This window comes from Vanacampus margaritifer, chromosome 1, assembly GCF_051991255.1.
Source record: "Vanacampus margaritifer isolate UIUO_Vmar chromosome 1, RoL_Vmar_1.0, whole genome shotgun sequence".
NCBI lineage: Eukaryota > Metazoa > Chordata > Actinopteri > Syngnathiformes > Syngnathidae > Vanacampus > Vanacampus margaritifer.
This window is the reverse complement of record NC_135432.1, coordinates 7,954,941-7,974,818: the sequence shown is the minus strand read 5'-3', so window position 1 is coordinate 7,974,818 and position 19,878 is coordinate 7,954,941. Positions and strand designations below refer to the sequence as shown.

Here is a 19,878-nt window from a genome sequence, read left to right as displayed (position 1 = left end):
CATCTCCTCCGCATGACAGCGCCGCTCTTCGAGCGTGGCCTGTTTGGCGCGGGGGGACGAGACGCTGACATTTGCAACAGTTTACGTCAACGCCGCGCTGATTAAGGCCGCTCGTTCATACTCGAGTATCGCTGAGCAGCAGCTGACTGGAAAGTCACTCACACGCGCAAGCGAAAGAAAAGCGAAAGAAAAGCGAAAGAAAAGCGAAAGAAAAGCGACACGCGGCGACGCCGGGATTGTATCAAAGATAACAAACTCATTTATTACATGTTGATCAATTGACAGACATCACAACATACTTGCACGGTCGCTGTGAGTGCTTGTCACACAGTTGCTAGGTACCACAAGGAAAGGCTACAAAAAACAAACATGCGTTCACATACAAGAGGGGGCAAATGCAGCAACAGATTAAAGCCATATTCTGTCATTTCAATGATTTCCGGTAAGAGAAAACAAAGCGCAGGAGTGTGCCGAAGCTCATAATGGTTATCTTTTATTTCTGGATTTTTTTTCTCTTTTTTTTTTTTGCTTACATCAAATAGAACAGACATACATTGGCACATGCAAAGTCAACACTTTGTGGTGCTTCTCGTTACCATCCAAATGCCATTGAACACAGACTGCTTATCTATTTTAGTACTCCAAACATGAAAATACTCTCAAATATTTACAAAAAAATATACGTAGTACAATGCCCAGCACTCAAATATAATCATCATGTGGGTTCAATCTTTTTTAAAAATTGATTTGTGTAAAAGAAAATACTGTATGTGGCAGAGCTCGCTGTTCAAGGTCATTTGATGTACTTGGAGCAAATAGAGGCACAGAAGAAAATCACTTAAACAATACAGAAGAGAAATCAGATAATGGCAACCCCAAGAGAATATGGCTTTAATGACATTGGAAAAGAAAGTATCTGGAAAGCAGAGCCGCTTGTCCTTCGTGGCCCTTTAAGGGGTCAGCTTGTTGTGCGCTCGGGTCAAAACCTCCGGCAGGCGCCGCCGCGGCAGCCCGCAGCACCGCGCGTCTCGATCGAGTCCGGATGGAGGTGAGATGCGCTCCGCCATCCTGTGCGAGCGCTCGGGTGCTGCAGGACGTGCCGTGACGCTGGCAAGCCTCTCCTGCTTCCTTGGGAGCTTCCCTTTTTCTTTTCAATCACAAATGACAGACAAGCAGCGTTCGTCCTCCGGCACATCAAATCCTGAGGTTGTTGTAGTTCACGTACGTCTTCTTGGTGGCTTGACCTAAAAATCGAGAGAGAGACAAACAGAAAAGTTGAAACTAAAAGGGGCTTAAATTTCAATCCCCCCTCAATGTTACAATTGTGACCCTTGTCATGTTTTTTTTTTTTTTTTAACAAACACAGGCAATAAATTGATCTGTATTACAATAAACAATATTAAATGGTACACACTTCCTAATCAGTGATGTCTGCCATCTGGTGGTGAATAATGATATAACAACTTAAAACTATACATTGGACTCCTGCTGTTTGTTGGAAAAAAGGATCAGGCCAGCCTGCGAATAGTGAAAATCCACGTAAAATTGACGCATATTGAAATGCACTGAGGTAATAATAGGTAATTGTTGGAAATTGAAAAAAAAAAAAAAAGAAATTGAAAATTTGATGTTTTACTTTTTTTGTGTGTTGTTGTTGCTGATATTGTCATGGCTTATTTGGCTATGAATTACTTTGTGTTTTTTTTGTACTTTGCTATCGATTTATTTTTTTGGGTGTTTTGTCATTTGCTGTTGTTTTTTAAAGACGGGACTTTTAGTTTGGACTCAGCCCGTTATGGAGAGAATCTCACAAAATGTTGTCTGGACAGAACAAGACGGTCTCTTCTAAGTTGCGTTCACTTGAAACTGATTTTTGTTTTATTTTTGCATTTGTTTTCATAGCTGAAAATAAAATTCAAAACAGAAAATGAATTGCTTTGGGAATATATTTTTTTGTAAACCCAAAAATGTTTCAAAAACAATGAAACATTCAATAAATTCTCTACAAACCACTAAAACCCAATCTCCCCTCACAAAAATTCCGGGAAAAAAAATTTATGGGTGTGCGGGGAAAATAAAGGCAAGGGAACAATTAATGAATATGAAAGTTTATTGATTTATTACTTCAATTAGTTGCTAACTTACGAAACACTTTGACTTGTAGTTTTTTTAAGTGGTCAAAAAAATTCTCAAAAATAAATCAGTAAGTCATAAATCAGATTATTGCTCAAAAGGATCAATAAATACTCTATTTACAAAGAATCAGAATTTTCTCTCATATACATCATGGTTCAGGCTTTATAGGGGTAATCGTAGGAGGCTTTTAGGCTTATGTGTGGGCTGCTGCCTGGTGATTTCGAAACAATATGTGCACTCCTGCCTGCTGATTCACGGCACGAACTATAGGACGGCCCACCGGGAATCGTCCCGCCCTGCAGATGGCCCAGTCCGGGCCTGGTTGGGAGTACAAAGGAGAAAAGCAGATGTGCAAGCCACTCGTCCACCGTGGCGCCCAAAAACAAAAAGCATCGTTGGAATTTGCAAGCAAATCTGCGCCTTCTGCTTCTGCCAAACTGTGCCGCATTCTTCCAACCAGCTGTGAGCAATCACCAGCAAAGTCTTGCGGGCCCGCGTATCATTTGCACTCGCTGTGCCCCAGCGCAACCTCGCTTTCTATTTTCACATGTAAACCAGCGATTAAAAAAAACAAACAGTCCACAAGGGGGCACCGAGCAAAACGGCGTGTGCTGCGAGTGCGGATCGCCATGGAAACGAGCCGAGTGCACGCTGCGGCGAGGCCTCCCATGATGCCAAAGCGTTCTCCGTTTCAAACATGGAAGGTGCGCGGCTTCCATTTGAGGTCTCGCCGACTCGTCACGACTTGCGCCAGATTTCAGTTTGGGGGGGGGGCTGGGGTTTGATTTTTTTCTGTTGTAGTCTGTACTCAGCCAATCAGTCAACGAGGCTGGCGTCGGCCATCCTCCCCGCACAATAGAGAAGGTCGAAGAATTGCGCCTTAATTAGATAGCTTCTCGTTCTACTGCTTGAATGTTGCTATGGCAACCAACTCCCCTGGGCTATGCAATTAAAGTCGCAGCATTCCTTTACAGCATTTTGTAGTCTGGGGCTGCAAGTATGATGAATAAAACATCACATGTTCTACTATAAGCAGCGTTCAGGAATGGCAGCAAGACATTCTTAGAGCAAGTGGATGTCAATTTGTGTGTATTTGCTGCCTTTAATATTTATACTCTTATACATACAGGATGCATCGTCGCCTATGTTTGCTATATGTTATACTTCTGTTTTGTTTAGTTTTTTAGGTAATTGATGAGATGAACAAGAATGTTTGTTTGGCTTTATGCGTTTGTGCTTGCCTGCCTCATTTACTCGCACAGCGGCGCCTTGAGATATGAATTATACTATAAAAAAGTGTAGTTGAAGATCCATTACAGTTGGTGACAGTGGCGCTCTCATTGTCAGATTTATTTATTTTTTTTACTTATTTATTTCTTGTTTGTTTTGCTTAATGTTAATAAGGATGCAGTGTTTTTTACCTTCATGCACTCTAACCACTGATCTGTATATATTGTTGGATAGCCAATAGCTCGTACACGCCCGTGCAAATTGTTGAGGACATAGGGCGGCCATCTTACTCCTCCCATCTCGCGAGCAGACTTCTATATAAACTATACGTACAGAAGTGGACGGTATGTGCTGCTTTGAAGTCCCTTTTTCTTTTATCCCTCAGTTCCTTAAACCCCAATTGGTCAAGATTTGGCATCTTTTTGTTGAATTACATGTATAATGCTTTAATAAAAAAAAAAAAATCCACGTTTCCTCCTGTAAACATTCACTCCTAGCCATTTTCACTGAAGCAATGCCCTTCTCTCCAGGCTTTTTTTTTACTGGATTTTGACAGATTTTGCAAGGCCCGCAGAATATTGTGTTCTATTGCTATAAAAACATGGAACCTACCAAAAGAAAGATTAGAGTCTCTTCTTTCATTGTTATTTACAAATCTGCTTAGAACTGTGGGTAAATCAGCTTGTTTTCAACATGGCCCTGGTTGATCTCTTCTATTCTGCTGCCACCTGCTGGCCCTTTTTCTAACTACCATTGCTTCAACCGTTTTGTGCAGTTGAGAGGTTGGATCAAAGCCTTCTGTATGCTGTAGCATAACCAAAACATAAAAACATATAAATACGTCTTTGGGACACTTAAAACATTTAAAATAGAACGTATTTGTACGTTTTGGGGAGCAAATGAGTTAAGCATATCATTTATACATGTATTTAAGGCAAGTTGTAAAATGTCTGAAGTCCTCTTGTTTATGTTTAACAAATTTAAAACATTGTAAACCATGCAGTTTCTACTAAGTACCGTAAATGTTCTCCAATTTTGATACTGTAAATGTATAGGATCGTATGCCGAGAAACGTTTCTTGGGAGGAGTAATATGGCGGCCTTGCGGCTTCAAAAGTCTTGCCCTATCGGCTGTCCAGTAATATATACAGATCAGTGACTCTAACCATTTACAACAGTTGTACACAAGTAACAATGGTTTAATTATTTACACATAAATCTATACTAGGGATAGGCAACTGGCGACCCATGGGCCACATGTAGCCCCTGACCACAGTCTGAGTGGCCCGTTGATTAATCAAAAATTTTTTTAAAAAAAATTGAAAATGTTTTACAAACCTCAAAAATTCTTTATAAAGTGCTGATAATAAATTCCCCAAAAACTGTGGGAAAAGGCCAAAATATTGAAAAAAAAGAAAAAGAAAAGAAAGAAAGAAAACCGGAGTTACTATTTTACACACAACCTAAAAAACAAAGACAAGAAGAAGAACAGAATAAAATAAAAACATGCAGTGCAACATAAATCAAACATAAATGTGTCAAATATGACACACATAGTGAAATGAACACACATACAGTATGACAAGGATTAACGTTCTTTTAACATCCTTAATTGAATGCATTGGGCCACGTAATCATATTGGGGAATCGATAAGGAAATTTTTTGTTTCGTTTTCTTTTATACAATATATTTACTGCTGATACCTGCTATTTGTGAGGAATAATAAATGTATGATGTATCTTATATTTATTGATATTAATCACCCGATTTTTCAATAATCTGTATTCTTTTCTGCCCAAAAATGGTATTGCATAAAAAAAAAATTCATATCAGTTGCCGAACCCTACACGTAATATTTTTTGGCAGGCTGGAACGGTTTAATGGCATTTCCATTCATTTCAATGGGCAAAGACGATTTGAGATATGAGTGATTTGTGCTACGGACACAAAAAAATCATGTCAATGCGCCATTGCATAACGATTGCAGATTAATTTGCGGATATTGAAGGATGACCATTTGAAAAGCAGGCCAATCTCGCGTTTTCTGTGAAGCTATTAGTCCACATCAATAGCAGCGCAAATGTGCACAAGCGCTCATCTTCATAATCCTATAAATCATTCCGAGGGCTCTCCTCCAGGGCTGACAGGCCCTGAAAGCGAGGTATTTGGCGCTCTGATGGTTACAGGCATTGACGGACACTCTCCGGGGATGGCGGAGCCACAGTTCAGGTTTCGGGGCGGTCATGCACATAAATTCGCCATTAATAAATGTCACTTGCACTGCTGCTGAAGGAAAAAAAAAAAAAAGGGCAGGAGGGAGGTGAGGGTGCGGGATGAAGAGATGAGGCGAGAAGACATTGGTAGAGGTGAAAGGCCCACAGAGCAGATGACATGATGCACTTCTGGGACGGCATCCTGAAGACCAAATGACCCGCTCGGGGCCTTTTGATGTTGCGCTGTGACAGATGCTGAGGTTTTGGACCACCCCACCCCTGCGGAGAAAATATCGCCCCATCGGCTTTGTGCGCAACTCATAGGATATCTCTTGATGCGCATTCAGGAAAAGCAGACGAGCGAGCACGTTGCGCTGGTGACAGATGAGTATGACAACTGTTGGCTGCTTGGAGACGTGCCAGGGAATAGCTGTCGTCCCATAGACATCATTGGGGGCTTTGGAGGGGCTGGTGTCGCAGTGGGTGCCGTGATGGCTCCGTCTGATTGGAAGCGTTGCGGGAGAGGAGGCGTTTGGCCCATGTGATGTGTGATTTGCATGAGCCGTCAATCATCACCATCGTGGATACATTTGGCGCGCCTCCAATGACAAACATACACTTGACTACCGCTATGTTTTTTTTTTTTTTTTTTTTTTTTCTATTTGTACATTTTTTGGACACCTACAGTGAGATTTCCTATGCTGTTTGTCCTCGTTACAGTTGTGGATTTCATTTTCTGCATCAGTCATACATGGTTTCCCTGGCCTGTAAAAAAAAAAAAACTCACTTGATCATATTATGGAATTACATTTATTGTCATTGCAAATGTCACTCATGAGTACTGAAGAACCAAATGTATTTAACAGTTAAAACACATCCAACACACTTTATTATTATTATTATATTTTTTTTTTTGAGGAAGCCTGATGGGTCGCCAAACAGTGGTGGCCCAATTTTCTTAGAAAAAAGGAAAAACATGAGGAAAGAGGAGGGGGACAAAAACACAGCTCCAAACTATGCTCCTATATTTGAGACAAAAAAATAAAAATAAAACCTCAGCAAACAAAACGACATAGAAGAATGTGTGGCAGGGGACTATTGGGCGGGTTGCAGCTCCCAGTGCAGCTGGAAGAGGAAGTAATGGCCGACAAAAGGCATTGATAGTAAAGTTGTGTTGTGTCCAAATATGGTCACTTATTCAAAAAAAAAAACATGCTCGAAGACATTTTTCTGCCTTGAGTTTTCTCTTCTGTATTTATTCTTTAACCAAGCAAAAATATATATTGTTTATTTTATGCAAATATTTCTTTATTCAATACAATTTTCAGTAGGATATCCGAATACCAAAATATTTGACAGCAACAGCCAAAATTGTTACAAATGGTCCAAATGGTTATTTTGATTAATTATCAAGTACCGTATGATTTACCTTCTTCTTGACTCTGCGGGAGTCCCGTGGCTTTAGACTTAACGTGTTCTTATGTTGGTTTGGACAAAAAATCTGTTAAAACTGTTAGGATAAATACATTAGAAAAGGCCTGCTTGGAAATAAATAAATACATCAATTATGAGTTATATAACTTTAGAGCAGAATCAACTGGTCAGCCACGAAGATAAGTTTGCACGCAGATTAATTTTCGCTTATTATGTGATTTAGTCAGCTCATTGTTTTATTCATTGCATCACTCATGGCTCTAAGACCTTTGGAAAAGAGTTTTGGGATGATGACATAGCCGCAGTGGTTCACTTTTAGTAAGTACTATTTTAGTAAGCACTATTTTGTGTGATTTAAATTAAACAATGCTTGCAATATGTGTTAAGAGTTGACATTCTGGTATAGACTTTGTGCCAAAGTGAAAAAACAACTGCCTTTGGCAAGAAATTTGAGTTTTGACGGGTGTCATTTCGAGTCCTGGAAGAAAACCCACACAAGCACGGGGGGGGGGGGGGGGTGGGGTGGGGGGGAACTCGCAACCACACAGTAAGACTCGAGCCGAGATTTAAACACTGAACGTACAAAATATTCAGTCAGCGTGCCGCTGTGGCATTTTTAAATATGTTAAAAAACATCAATAAATAAAAATAGGGCACCAACAGACGCCATAAACTAACTCCAGTACTCTCGCCTACTGCACGACTTTTGTTGCTAGGCAGCACCGAGCCCCGACATTGATGAAAGTCTTCACACACACATACATTCTAAGACGTTTCCAGCTTATTTACTTTTTATATATAAAATAAAACAATGTGTGAAGTATGAGTAGTCCCTACACTTGAGTGAATATACAGTATTAGAAAGGAAAAAAATAAAAATAAAATCTGGTGTGTCACTACGAATTGCTACTGGATACACGACCATTACACCAATAGGAAGTGTAAATAAAACAAATATGGAGCTATCACCCACTTTTTATTCCCTGGTCAGCAATAACTATTTCCGCTTGCATTTTGTTGGTGGCGGGTAGAATCCTTGCATTTTAAAAAGTACTACTTTCCAGGAAAAAAAAAAGCCATCCTGCTTGGGTTATTAAATATTGCATCTTTCAAGTTGGTATTCAAGCTTATATTGCTATCATATAATGATTTATATATCACACCAACACCACCCCCAAATCATGTTTGAATGCTAATTTCATATGCGGAAAAAAATGCTAATATTAGACTAATATAACTGTTGATTAGAATGGTACGAGGACGTCTCAGCTGTCACCTCAACCAGATAAGAAAATTTGAATAGTTTACTAAAGCAAACAACTCTCCCAAAACGCTTTCTCAAAATTCTTAAAGCCATGAATGATGCAGAAAATAAAATGCTGAAATTAATTATGATTATTATTTTTTTTTTTATGAGATATTGAAATCATGATTAATAAACACAACTACTCCATGATTTTGAAACTCAGTATTTATTCATTACCAAAATATAACTGCAAAAAACAATCATGGAATACATTTTTAAATAATAACGTTCTTGCTTTGTGTACCCTGGACTCTTAGGGGCAATGTGGTGCACGTATTGTGCGGGAAAAAAAAACAGTAGAAGAAGAAAGTTGCATTTGAACTTGTTTTTATGATCATGAGAAGCCCAAATGGAAATTGTGTTTTAAATTACAATAAATAAAAAATATAAATATTATATAAAAAATAATAAAATATAAAGTAATAATAATATAAAATAAATATAATAATATATATATAATATAATATAAAAATAATCTGCATGCAAATTTACCTTCATAGCTGACGAGTTCCTTCTGCACTGGAGGATCACAGCAATCCATTTTAACAAATTTTTTCTAATCAAATGTATCGTAATGTTTCACTCATTAATGTAAAAAATAGTGATTGATAGACCGATATGTTTTTTTTTCAAGGCGACACCGATTATTAATAGTCAAGGAGTCTGATAACTAATATTTCAAGCCGATATTTCATTTGCTGTAAAAGAGAAAATATTAAAGTAAAAAAAACAAAAAAAAAACGGTTTCTTTTAATTTTAATCATATAAAGAATTGACAGCTTTGTTTAAATATTATAACAAAAATTGCCAACAGCGTCATCAGCATGTGTTGCACTAAATTAACAACTAAGCAATTAAATAGTTACTTAAAATTTTCTACTGTAAATTGTTTTCCAAAGTTTCAACATTATTTATTTATCTATTTATTTATTTGTATTAATTTTCAAAAATAAAAAGTGTATGGAGTTCAGTGTCAGCATCATTTATTATAAAGAGGAAATTTAAATAAATACATGAACGAAAAGTTTCCTGTATCTCACTGAGCGACAAATGTAGCTACCAAATTAGCTATATTTTTCTTCAGGGTTCATAAAAGGTTTCAATTTCTTTGCAGACAGTGAAAAATGGTCTGAATATTTTAGAAATGCCATGTAATATGTGTCTTACAAATCCTGACGAAAACCCTAAATTCGCTACGTTCGCAAGCATTCGGCGCTCAGTGAGATACCGGCTTTATCGGCCTTCAGATTCGTAAAAAGGCCGATGCTGACTGATATTGCTCAAAATGCCAACTATCGTCACGAATAGTCGGCGCGGCCTATAATCGGTCCATCCCTAGTCAATAAAACATCCAGACTTGAGGCGATAAACTTTTTACGAGAGGCGGAGTCCATGACACTTAATGGATTTGCTCTCAAGCTATTTTCAACTCAACATGGGGAGAGACTGTATCAATTTGAGAAAAAATATGAAATTGACCATAATTGTTGTTTGTGCCCGAGAGGCTACATTTTGTAAAGGCATAGATCAGAGGCTGGCTCACAATTTGAGTTCATCCCAAAGCTCGCAAGTTTTCCACAGCAAACTCATCCAGGCAGCCTTCCTTTGTGCACTACCGCACGATCGCGCTGCAACAGAAACGTGCCTTCCTCAAATTTCCCACGTCAGCTACAGTACAACTCATCGACCACGATGTCTAACAAGGTTAACGAATTAATAATTAACAATTGAATTCATTAAATATGTCCCAACAGTCTTATTTTGACCGCACACGAACACCCAAACCTAACAAATCATTTTGATCACGTTGAGTCCGAGCCCGGTGGTCCGAGTAAGACGGATTATCCGCTTCCATTCCATTGATAGAACTCTCAATTCTACTTCTTCGTCTTCAAATCTTTCCGTCCCTCCTCTTCCTCCGCCGCACTCGGGTGAAAGGTCTTGGAGATAACTGAAACTCTGTTCTATAGGCATTAGACATACTTCTTACCCCGACGCACAAGCAATTAAATTGGCCAAATGGGATTTCCAAGCGCAAGAAAGGAAGTCTAAGAAAGGCAGGGGAAGTAGCAAAAAGACATATCACTTTTACCCTCCACGGGAAACCGTTTAAAAACCTCAATAGCGCAGATAGAAATGCAGATCCTGTGACGTTTTCTAGAAGTTGGACAAAAACAAGCTTTGCCGAGGGAAGGAAGATTTAGCCGTCAGGTTTATCGCAGCGTTGCGCTCACGTATGAAGCTTTGTGTCTGCTTGACGCCACGTAAAGGTTACTCACTCATGGGGTCAGCGGCCGGGTTCTCGCACAGCTCAGTCTTGGCTTCTCCGTTGGGCCTCTCGCTGGGCTTCTGCGACAGCCGCGACGACATGGTCGCGGCGGTCACCACCGCCTTGAAGCTACGTTTCCTCTTCTGCACGTTGAGCTCGGGGTGGCAGATAATGATGTACACCTTGGGCATGTAAAGCATGCCCAGTGCTACAGAGGCACTCAGGTTCATGGAGATGGTCAGCGTCGTCGTCTGGATGTACAGCTAGGAGGAGAAAAAAAATGGAGTTCAGTTAAGGAAAACGAGTGTCGTAAATTGGGTGCAATTCAAAATTCGAAATGAAGTTCAGGGACGGTGAAACATCCTCAAACATCACTCCCACGGCAAAAAAACTACCAACAACTAGGGCTGAACCGTTCGTTCCGTTCCGTCTTCAATTCTGCTTATCCGGGATCGGGTCGCGGGGGCAGCAGCTTTAGCAGGGAAGCCCAGACTTCCCTCTCCCCAGCCACTTCACCCAGCTCCTCCGACGGGATCCCAAGGCGTTCCCAGGCCAGCCGAGAGACATAGTCTCTCCAGCGTGTCCTGGGTCGTCCCCGGGGCCTCCCGCCGGTAGGACATGCCCAGTTGAGGTGGCTCGGGCATCTGCTTCGGATGCCCGAGCCACCTCAACTGGTTCCTCTCAACGTGGAGTCCCTCCCGGATGACCGAGCTTCTCACCCTATCTCTAAGGGAGAGCCCGGATACCCTGCGGAGGAAACTCATGGCTGAACCATTTTGAAAAATAATCCAATTGCAATTTTTTTCTCTCTCCCCAATGTTGTGATTGCGATTCAATGTGCTTTTTTTTCTTCAAAGTCCTCTACCCATATCCAATCTCATACCTCATCTCTTACAATAAACAAAATCTGATTTATTATGAGATGTTTGGCCTTACAATAAAATAAAGGCCAATGAGCATGAATTATTATGAACGACAGTTCATTTTTCTACTAAAACACTTTCATAGGCAGGTGCACATGCCCTCGGCGCAAAAACTGCCACATCTCCATTTCTGTGCCGGGGAAAGTCACATTTTAAAATGTTGCCGAATTTGGCAGATAGCGCTATGCCTCGCTGGGCGTTTCGGCACAGCCACAATGTTTTCTATTACACGCTTACGGCACACTTGACAATTTGGTGACAAAAAGACTACGCTTTAGACCGTCTAAAAGCAGGTCTAAGTTGTGGCGTAGGTGGCATAATGAGGCACAGGCAGACAGATTCTGCACTCCGTTGAAATGTGTGGTGGATGTCGTCATATTTCATTCATAATCAGCATCAGCCAGACATCAGCCTGCATCAAACCCTCTTAACTCATTCACTCCCAGCCATTTTCACTGAAGTAACCCCCTTCTCTCCCGGCTGTTTTACTGGATTTTGACTGATTTTGCAAGGCCCACAGAATATTGTGTTCTATTGCTATAAAAACATGGAACCTACCAAAAGATTAGTTTCTTCTTTCATCAGGAAAAAAAAGTATATTTCTAACCATTTCCGTTTTGCAGCAATTAGCATTAAAATATAGCTAAGTTTCATCATTATTCACAAATCTGTTTAAAACACTGGGGAAAAGAGCCTTTTTGCAACATGGCCCTAGTTGATCTCTTATACCCTGTTGCCACCTGCTGTCCGTTTTTACAATAACTACCATTGCTTTAAGCGTTCTCTTCAGTTCAGAGGCTGCATCAAAGCTTTCTGTATGCTCTAGTATAAAAAATAAAACATAAAAAAAATGTATATATACATTTTTGGGACCGTGGCAATATTTAAAATAGAACGTTTTTTTTACGTTTTTGGGAGCAAATGAGTCAATCATATTAGAAAGCAAATTCTTCTTTTTCTTCTTCTTCTTATCATTATTATTATCTTTAAAATAATTTTTAAAAGCACCCCCCTGATAAGTGGTGTTTTTGCACACGGGCGGGTGGGGCGTGGTGAACGATGAACAACATGCGGCGAATCAAATTTGGCATTTGTCAATGGCGAAAGGCGCTGCTCTTGCTGGCTGGCGACATGCCGCGCTTTTATTATTTATCAACGGGGGGTGATGCTTTAGCCTGGCAATAGCCAGATTGATTTGTGCTTCACTCGAGGGAGTTCGCCACAGTATCAGTCTGGGACTGCTCCGCGTTGATTTGAGAAAGGCGGGGCATGCTGTACAACACTTCAAGCTGATTGGACAAAGCAGAATCATGTGCACGTCTACCTAACTTTTGTTTTTCGACCAATTACGTTAAAGGATGAAAATGTCGTAAACGACATGCGACTGTTGTGGCTAGCTGATATCATGGCGTTGAGGTTATGTTGTCGGTTTTTGTTTGGTTTTGTTTCTTCCCACGGCTTCGGCGCTTCTTGTTTTCGTCACCTCTGCATAACCCGCCCCCCCAAATACAATGTCGCTCTGTGATTGGTCCAAACCACCAGTGGTTCGTATCGGTGGGAATCAATGGGAGCTGTACAAGATGGATTCTCGGGAGTTTGTGAACTCACAAATACCGCGAGAATACATCTTGCGCGAGCAAGGTTAGTGATGCTTAGCCTGGCCAAGCCTATAAAGCGCTGGGGGAAACCCTGCAAAGCTAACAAAGCCTACCACACTGAAATCAAGAATTTCCCCCAAATTTAGTCTTTAAAATTTGAAATGATTAAATGTATTAAAAATGTTTAAAAAGTTTTATTTTATATTATAGTTTGTTATTTTGTTAGCTAAATTAACCTTGGTGCGCGACAAGAGCAATTAATCACAGTGGAACATCATCCAATCGAACCTGCGGCTGCAAGCCTGAGACAAATGCGGTTGCGGTTGAAGGACATAAATGTCAACCGCTGTAGAGTCCCTACGCCGTCATCAGCCTCCTTCTCACGCCCACTCCTGACGAGATTGATAGACCCTCGCTAAGTCCCTCAACCTCGACATTCCTTCATGTCAGGCATCGCGTTCGGCCTCTGCAGCCTTCGCCGGATCGGCGCGAAGCGTCTGAGCTCTGACGATCGGCTGCGTGCGAACGCGAACTGCGTTTGAATGACTGGCAACTTTTTTTTAGCATTTTTGACAGCGCGTTCATTTGTCTTCCTGCAGCGCCGCACGCAGTCGCCTGTGAAAGGCTTTCAGCGCGCTCCGTGTTCAGATCATTCAGAGGACGGCCATTGATGTGAGGCGCGCGCTCGCATTCCTCCGTGACATCACGCGCTGCCTCACTTACATAACACCTTGCACATCCGCCCCTTGCAATTGTGATCTTACGCAACCCGCATCACGCAGTTGTTTAACTATTATTAATGTTCTTAAAAGAAGGGTACATTGTTGTTGAGTGTTTCTCAATCCTTATGGAGCCAAGGCATCTATTTTACAGAGAAAAAAAATCCAACAAATACTGAAATGAGGATCTCATCTCCATTTACTCGCAAATGGACTTACTCGGTGTGAAATGTGAAAGCTGATATCCTTGCAGGAAATCATTCAAGTTATTAGGATGTATGAATGGCAACAGGTGGATACGCAAGTTCATTACACCTTCTTCCATCTAATGGAAACACATTTACTTGTCTAATTTTTCACTCTACAGGCGTGCATTGAGATAGCGTCATTTCATGCCACTCCCAGTTACTTAACCCTGGAGAACCCAAGAATCCTTTTCTTCTTTGGAAAATTAGGAATTATACATTAAATGACTGCTATAAGTTCACTGAACACCAAAATATATGTTTTTTCAATGTTTTTTTCAATTTATTCCCTAATTTAGGATTAGGGCGAAATTTCACCCTTTGGGATTTAGGGGTATCATTTCGAAAAATCAGAATAACAAAAACTGTCAGTAAACTATTTAGAATTTAAGAAAATAATCAATCAAATACACAGCTACATTGAACAATAGAATTTTTTTGATTTATTTGTTGCATTTTAGCCATCTTGTCACCACCACTCTGGCTCATGTAAGTGCAATATTCATCCACTAGATGGCCCCACGCAGGGGTCAGAAGTGGCACTCTGGACTTATGAAGTTAAATTTGTAAAAAAAAAAGAAAAAGGTCTTTGTTATTTGAGTAGCAGAATTTATAGGGGCCAAATTTGACCCCGTGGGTTCTCCAGGGTTAATGCCACAGTTGCGATGTTATAATCAGGGCCGGAGGGGGTGCATGCAGAATAATAGGGGGTCAAACGGAAATGTTGGAGGTGTAAAATCTGCTTAAACCCCTTAAAGTAGCACGAAGGAACTTTTCAACCTTAATAAAATATTTGCATAGCTCTCCTGATGAAACATCGACTTAAAACTAGTTGAATGGTACCTTTGCCATTTTCTAAGGAGTTCTGTATCCTTTTTACTGGCACTAAGCAACTTTGAGGAGGAGGATCGGAACACTGCCACGCAAAAAAACCTACAAATGTGCTGACTGCTTTATAGCATGCTTCACTTCCCCCTCTACCCATTCGTAAAACAAAAACAGAAGTCAATTTGAATGTCGATGCACGATTACTGCTTTCCTAGCATGAGCTGTAAAACAATTGAAAAGCTTTGTGTGGGGAGACAAAAAAGAAAAAGGGAAGCTACCTGGATAAAAGAACAGTCATGCGCTTGTCTTCCTGGGAAATATGGTCTTCCTTCAGGCATAACATTACCGCTTTTGTCCATATGGCGCCGCCATAATCAACGTAAACTAAAAGTTCCTTGGTGTTGCTTTAAATGCATAGAATACCATACTAATTATGCTATCGTTATATCATCCATATAGGCTATATCTATTTTCTCCTTTGATCCATTTGATTTGTCTTGCTGTAGGCTATTAACAATTACGAAATGACGTCACAAGTCAAAATGGGGGTCTTATGCTGTGTTTGAAGTCAGCTTTATCCCACTCGAAGGGTCCCAGTATCGGACTCGGAGTGTTTGAGGCAAATGTTTTTACTGCACGAATAGCTAAAATTCATGTGTAATTGATGTCCATTGAAATGCAACAGGAAAATTATAATGAAACCTGCAAAATTCTCCCCAAAACTCAGTTAAACATTCAATACACGTAAATGTGAAAAACAAATTATTTAAAAATATTGGGGGGCATATATACTGACTCCCTGAATTATTATCGATGGCAGCACAAAATGTCCCTAGTGAACCAGATTGTGTTTGCTGTAATCTTTCATTTTGCAGATCCGATCAATGACTTCATTGATTGGCAAATTATGACACTACAACCGATCACCAATTTTGCATGAAGTGCAAAATATCTCCCGATCTGATTAAGCCAATCAGATCTGTGTAACATCTAATATATTTCACACAACACATATTTTCGCCTTTTTTCGTTGTTGCTAAAAATGACCCACATCTGTAGTTTGCTAAATAAATGACAGTAGTTGTGAAAGTCTTTTTTATTTTAATTCTTTACGTTCTAATTATGTTATAATATAGCACGCTATTTTTCTTATTATTTTTCGGGAGGGGGGGGAGACGGGAATTACCGATTACCGTAATGGTATTTCTATTTATTCCAATGAGAAGCGTGATTTGAAAAAAATCTACGTCGCCGGTAAAGATCGATTCACAAAGATATAACCGTAATTATGAACGAATCCTTTTCCTTCAAATCAAAGTGAAATTGGCTCCCTTCCCACAGCGCTCGCAACGATTTCTCACGGTGCCCCAGGTGGGAATCAGGGCACTAATTGAGCGCATTTAAAAGCATGGCACGTCACTTGTCCTGACGTTCAATCCGCCGCTGCTATGCGGATGTCACTGTAATAAACACATTATGGCTACCAGGCGGAATCCGCAGGGCGGCGGAGCGGCGGCGAGACGGAATCACCGAGGGAAGGAAATGAAGCAATGGCGTTATTTGCATACACTTTTTGTAAACAGCATGACTAATGGTAATTTCTTGAACAGGACGCCGGCGCATTTGCATAGCCGCCGTGCTTTTGTCTTCTGATCCACGGCAACAATTCAGATGTGAGATCATCATGGCACCAATATTGACACACTCTCTGCATCCCTTCCTGCTTCTCTGTGGGGGAAGGCGCGGAGCCGGCACACCATGCATTAGTAACCGCATGAGTATCCGAATGATCTGTGAGCACGCTGTTCTACAGAGCCGTACCCATGTGTCATTTTTATGTGAGTTCCTTATGAGAGAGAAGGGCAACCAATAAAAGCAGCGCGCGCCCAATGGCGTGGGATATAATCACCAGAGATTCCCCACCTTGTGTTTGGTTGTAGCCGGTATCCGTAGCAACAGTCGGCTGTTTGGCGTGCGGCGCAACACGAGCGGAAGAAGCTCTTTTTTAATGAGATTTTGATACCTTCGACGCGGCGACAATGACCCTTTTACAGCTGATTTATGGAGCGTGCAGCGGTTGGCTGGCAAGCATTAGCCGCCCGTTCACATTCATCACACCCAAGGAAAACACCAAAGGAGAAAGCGTAGCAATGCGGGCCCAGCGATTCCCTTCGTGTCTCTAATCACCGCCGTCGTTTGAGCTTGACCCAATTTTCTCGCCCTCTCACCCACCCCTTAAATGTCACAAAACATTCATAATTAATTCCTGTTGCTTTAACATAATAAATACATGAAGTCAATTTCAGCAGCTGCTCGGCAACTCTATTTATAGCCGCCCTAATGATTTATTAACGCCCTCATCGGGAAGCCAGCGTCGGCTTTTGAACGTTGAATCTCATTGACATCCAACCACAACAAATGACACAATGCCGTTTGAGACAAAAAAGCTGTTGAGCGTAATTCCCATAATTATAGCCACCAGGGATACACTTAGTGCGAAGACAATTTAGCAGGCTATGGTTGAGTAGCGGGGATGTGATGAGGACTTGATTCAGTAAGTGACAATCAGGATGGCCACACAACGCCTTCAATAATGGATCCGGGGATTTGGGTTTTCTCTCAACTACCTGCGCCTCTTTTATTGTCAGGGCTGGCCTACTTTCTAGCCCGGCTTGAGCCGTGAATAACTCCGTCTGGCGATGTGCTAAAGCCCGAATGCGCTCTGACTTAACTTCAGGAGAGCTCGGCAGTGAAGGTCTGAATTTTTCAGACACTCGGGGTTGAGGATGCTTTTGATAATTGTGTTCAGATTAGGGGTCTTAAAAAAAAAATCGATTTGGCAATATATCGCGATATTCTCAAATCGATTCAATATGCGGCCGAATCAATGTTTAAACATAAACGTTGATGGAAATATTCAACAAAATGACTTACTTAGGGTTAGGGTTCACACTTTAAGCATGTAAGAATGTTATATTAATGGAACATTAAGCCATAATATTTAATTTCAGTGCTGTTCAAACATGAAACACACTGCAACCTGTTTGTGAAATGCTCAGTTATAAGCCTGAAGTTTCAGATAAATAAATACATTATCATACAAATCTTACAGTGTACATGTACAAGTTTACTGATGAGTATTTTCTAAATTTGAGTAAAAACAAAACACAATAATCAGTTTATAGATTTGCACCGGGATTAATCGGTATCGAATCGAATCGTGACCTATGAATCGTGATACGAATCAAATCGCCAAGTACAAGGCAATTCACACCCCTAGTTCAGATAGAGCCTTCATTTGTTGTAATCGGCATCTTTGAGAAGGCAATTACTAGATGGCTTTGAGGTGTGTTGAATCCATTTGTTTCTCTTGGGAAATAATCCATATCTTGCTAGTGAGGAATGGCTGCAGGTTGTGACCTGTTACAGGTCCTGGAACCACTGATGGGAAAACAACAGGAGGTGTGAAGCTTTGTCTACCTCAGGGTCACTCGTTAAACATGTTCAAGAAAAAAATTAATTCAAGGATGACTCTGAAGACTTCATGTTTGCTGTGGATACAAACAAACAATATTTGTTCCTCTTTTTCAAGGTTATAAAATGACGTTGCTGCAGGATGTGAGACAACATCGGGAAAGCGCACTTGGGAGCAGGTAGCAGGAATCGGGATGTTTTGGCATGGCAATCAATAAATGATTGTGTTTTGAAGGAATCTACGTAGATATTAGAGATACTTGAGAACCAACTGCGCTATATTCAATTAGTGGCCTTCCCTCAGGTGGATGATATTGAAATATCCACACACAAAAAAAAAAAAGAGATGAGAGAGAGATGTTGACTCGGGAAGGTTGCCGAATGAATAATACTGAGCTCTCATTAAAAAAAAAAAAAGAAAAAAGAACTCTGCACCCTAAAACATGCAGACTTTCCAATAGCTTCTTGCCTCTTCCTGTTCAATTCCCTAAACTGCGGCACCTCGCAAATGTTGCTGATCAATATTCCACAGACACTTTTAGGACTTTCTACATCATTGCTCATTCAAAGTTGTATCACCATAACTGCACTACTGCTTACGTAAATCGATGCGAAAATGATCTATCTGCGCAACTGTCGACCACTCGATGGCGGCACGCTTTTTTATTTGCCACTGTGTAAATTTGAAAGAAGAAGAATGATAACAAATAACAAGTATTTCAGATCAGCTTTGTTTTGTGCTGATGATTATTGAATGCCAACTCTTTAATCCTGCATTTTACGCCTACAGAAAGCAACGGCCGTAGGTACACTATAATGTAGATCTTTGGCCATGATTTTTTATGTTTTATTGCGAGGTTATAAGTTAAGTTTGTTAGTTTAGGAAAAACAAGATTTGTTTACTGTAAACACAATAAGAGATCAGTACACTGTGCAATATTTTTGTGTAGGGTTAGTCAATATAAGTGTTTAAATGTGTTTGTATTATTTTACAAATGTGTTTAAAAAATAGTGTCAGAAACATGTCTAGCGAGTATTTAAATAAGGTACAGTTGTGCTTGAAAGTTTACGCCAAAGGTAATTGTGTAAATGGGCGTCAGGGTAACGGAACAAATTGGAACCCCATCGCAAGGCACCTACTCGGTGTATTTGGAAATGATTTTTCTGCAGCTGCAAGAAGAGGTGCAAAATTTGGTTGCTGGTGCAAGAGACTCACTCTACATCCCCAGTTGCACGTCAAGCACTTCAAGAAAAAGGTTAAAGCGGGCTCCCTATTTTATTTACGGGAGTTCATTCCAGATCAGATGTCAGTATCAATATTCGACGAGATGGTCCACGTCAGGATGTTTTTGTCTCAAGACTGAGTGATGAAGACAAACTTTTCCAGCATGCACACATCACGAGTCCTGTCAAACAACTTGATTGGACGGCGTGATTATTTTCAAGCGCCATTCCGTTTTCATTTGTATTGAACTGCTAATTACATGTGACACCGCCGTCAGT

At 40.5% G+C, this 19,878-nt stretch overlaps 1 protein-coding gene across 2 annotated transcripts in view; it reads right to left on the bottom strand.

The window, feature by feature from the left end:
• Positions 1 to 236: 236 nt before the first annotated feature.
• The window catches only part of grm7 (glutamate metabotropic receptor 7), a 153,138-nt gene continuing 133,496 nt past the window's right edge, over positions 237 to 19,878 (bottom strand). Inside the window, exons 9-10 of one of the 2 annotated variants that reach the window (XM_077575941.1) lie at positions 10,599 to 10,851; positions 237 to 1,244 (exon numbers count right to left, since the gene is read on the bottom strand). In XM_077575941.1, coding sequence (XP_077432067.1) covers positions 1,195 to 1,244; positions 10,599 to 10,851 — 303 coding nt within the window. In that variant the 3' untranslated portion in view covers positions 237 to 1,194. Of the gene's footprint in view, positions 1,245 to 6,226; positions 6,345 to 10,598; positions 10,852 to 19,878 lie in introns of those variants that run through there. The other variant, XM_077575950.1, reaches the window with a different exon arrangement.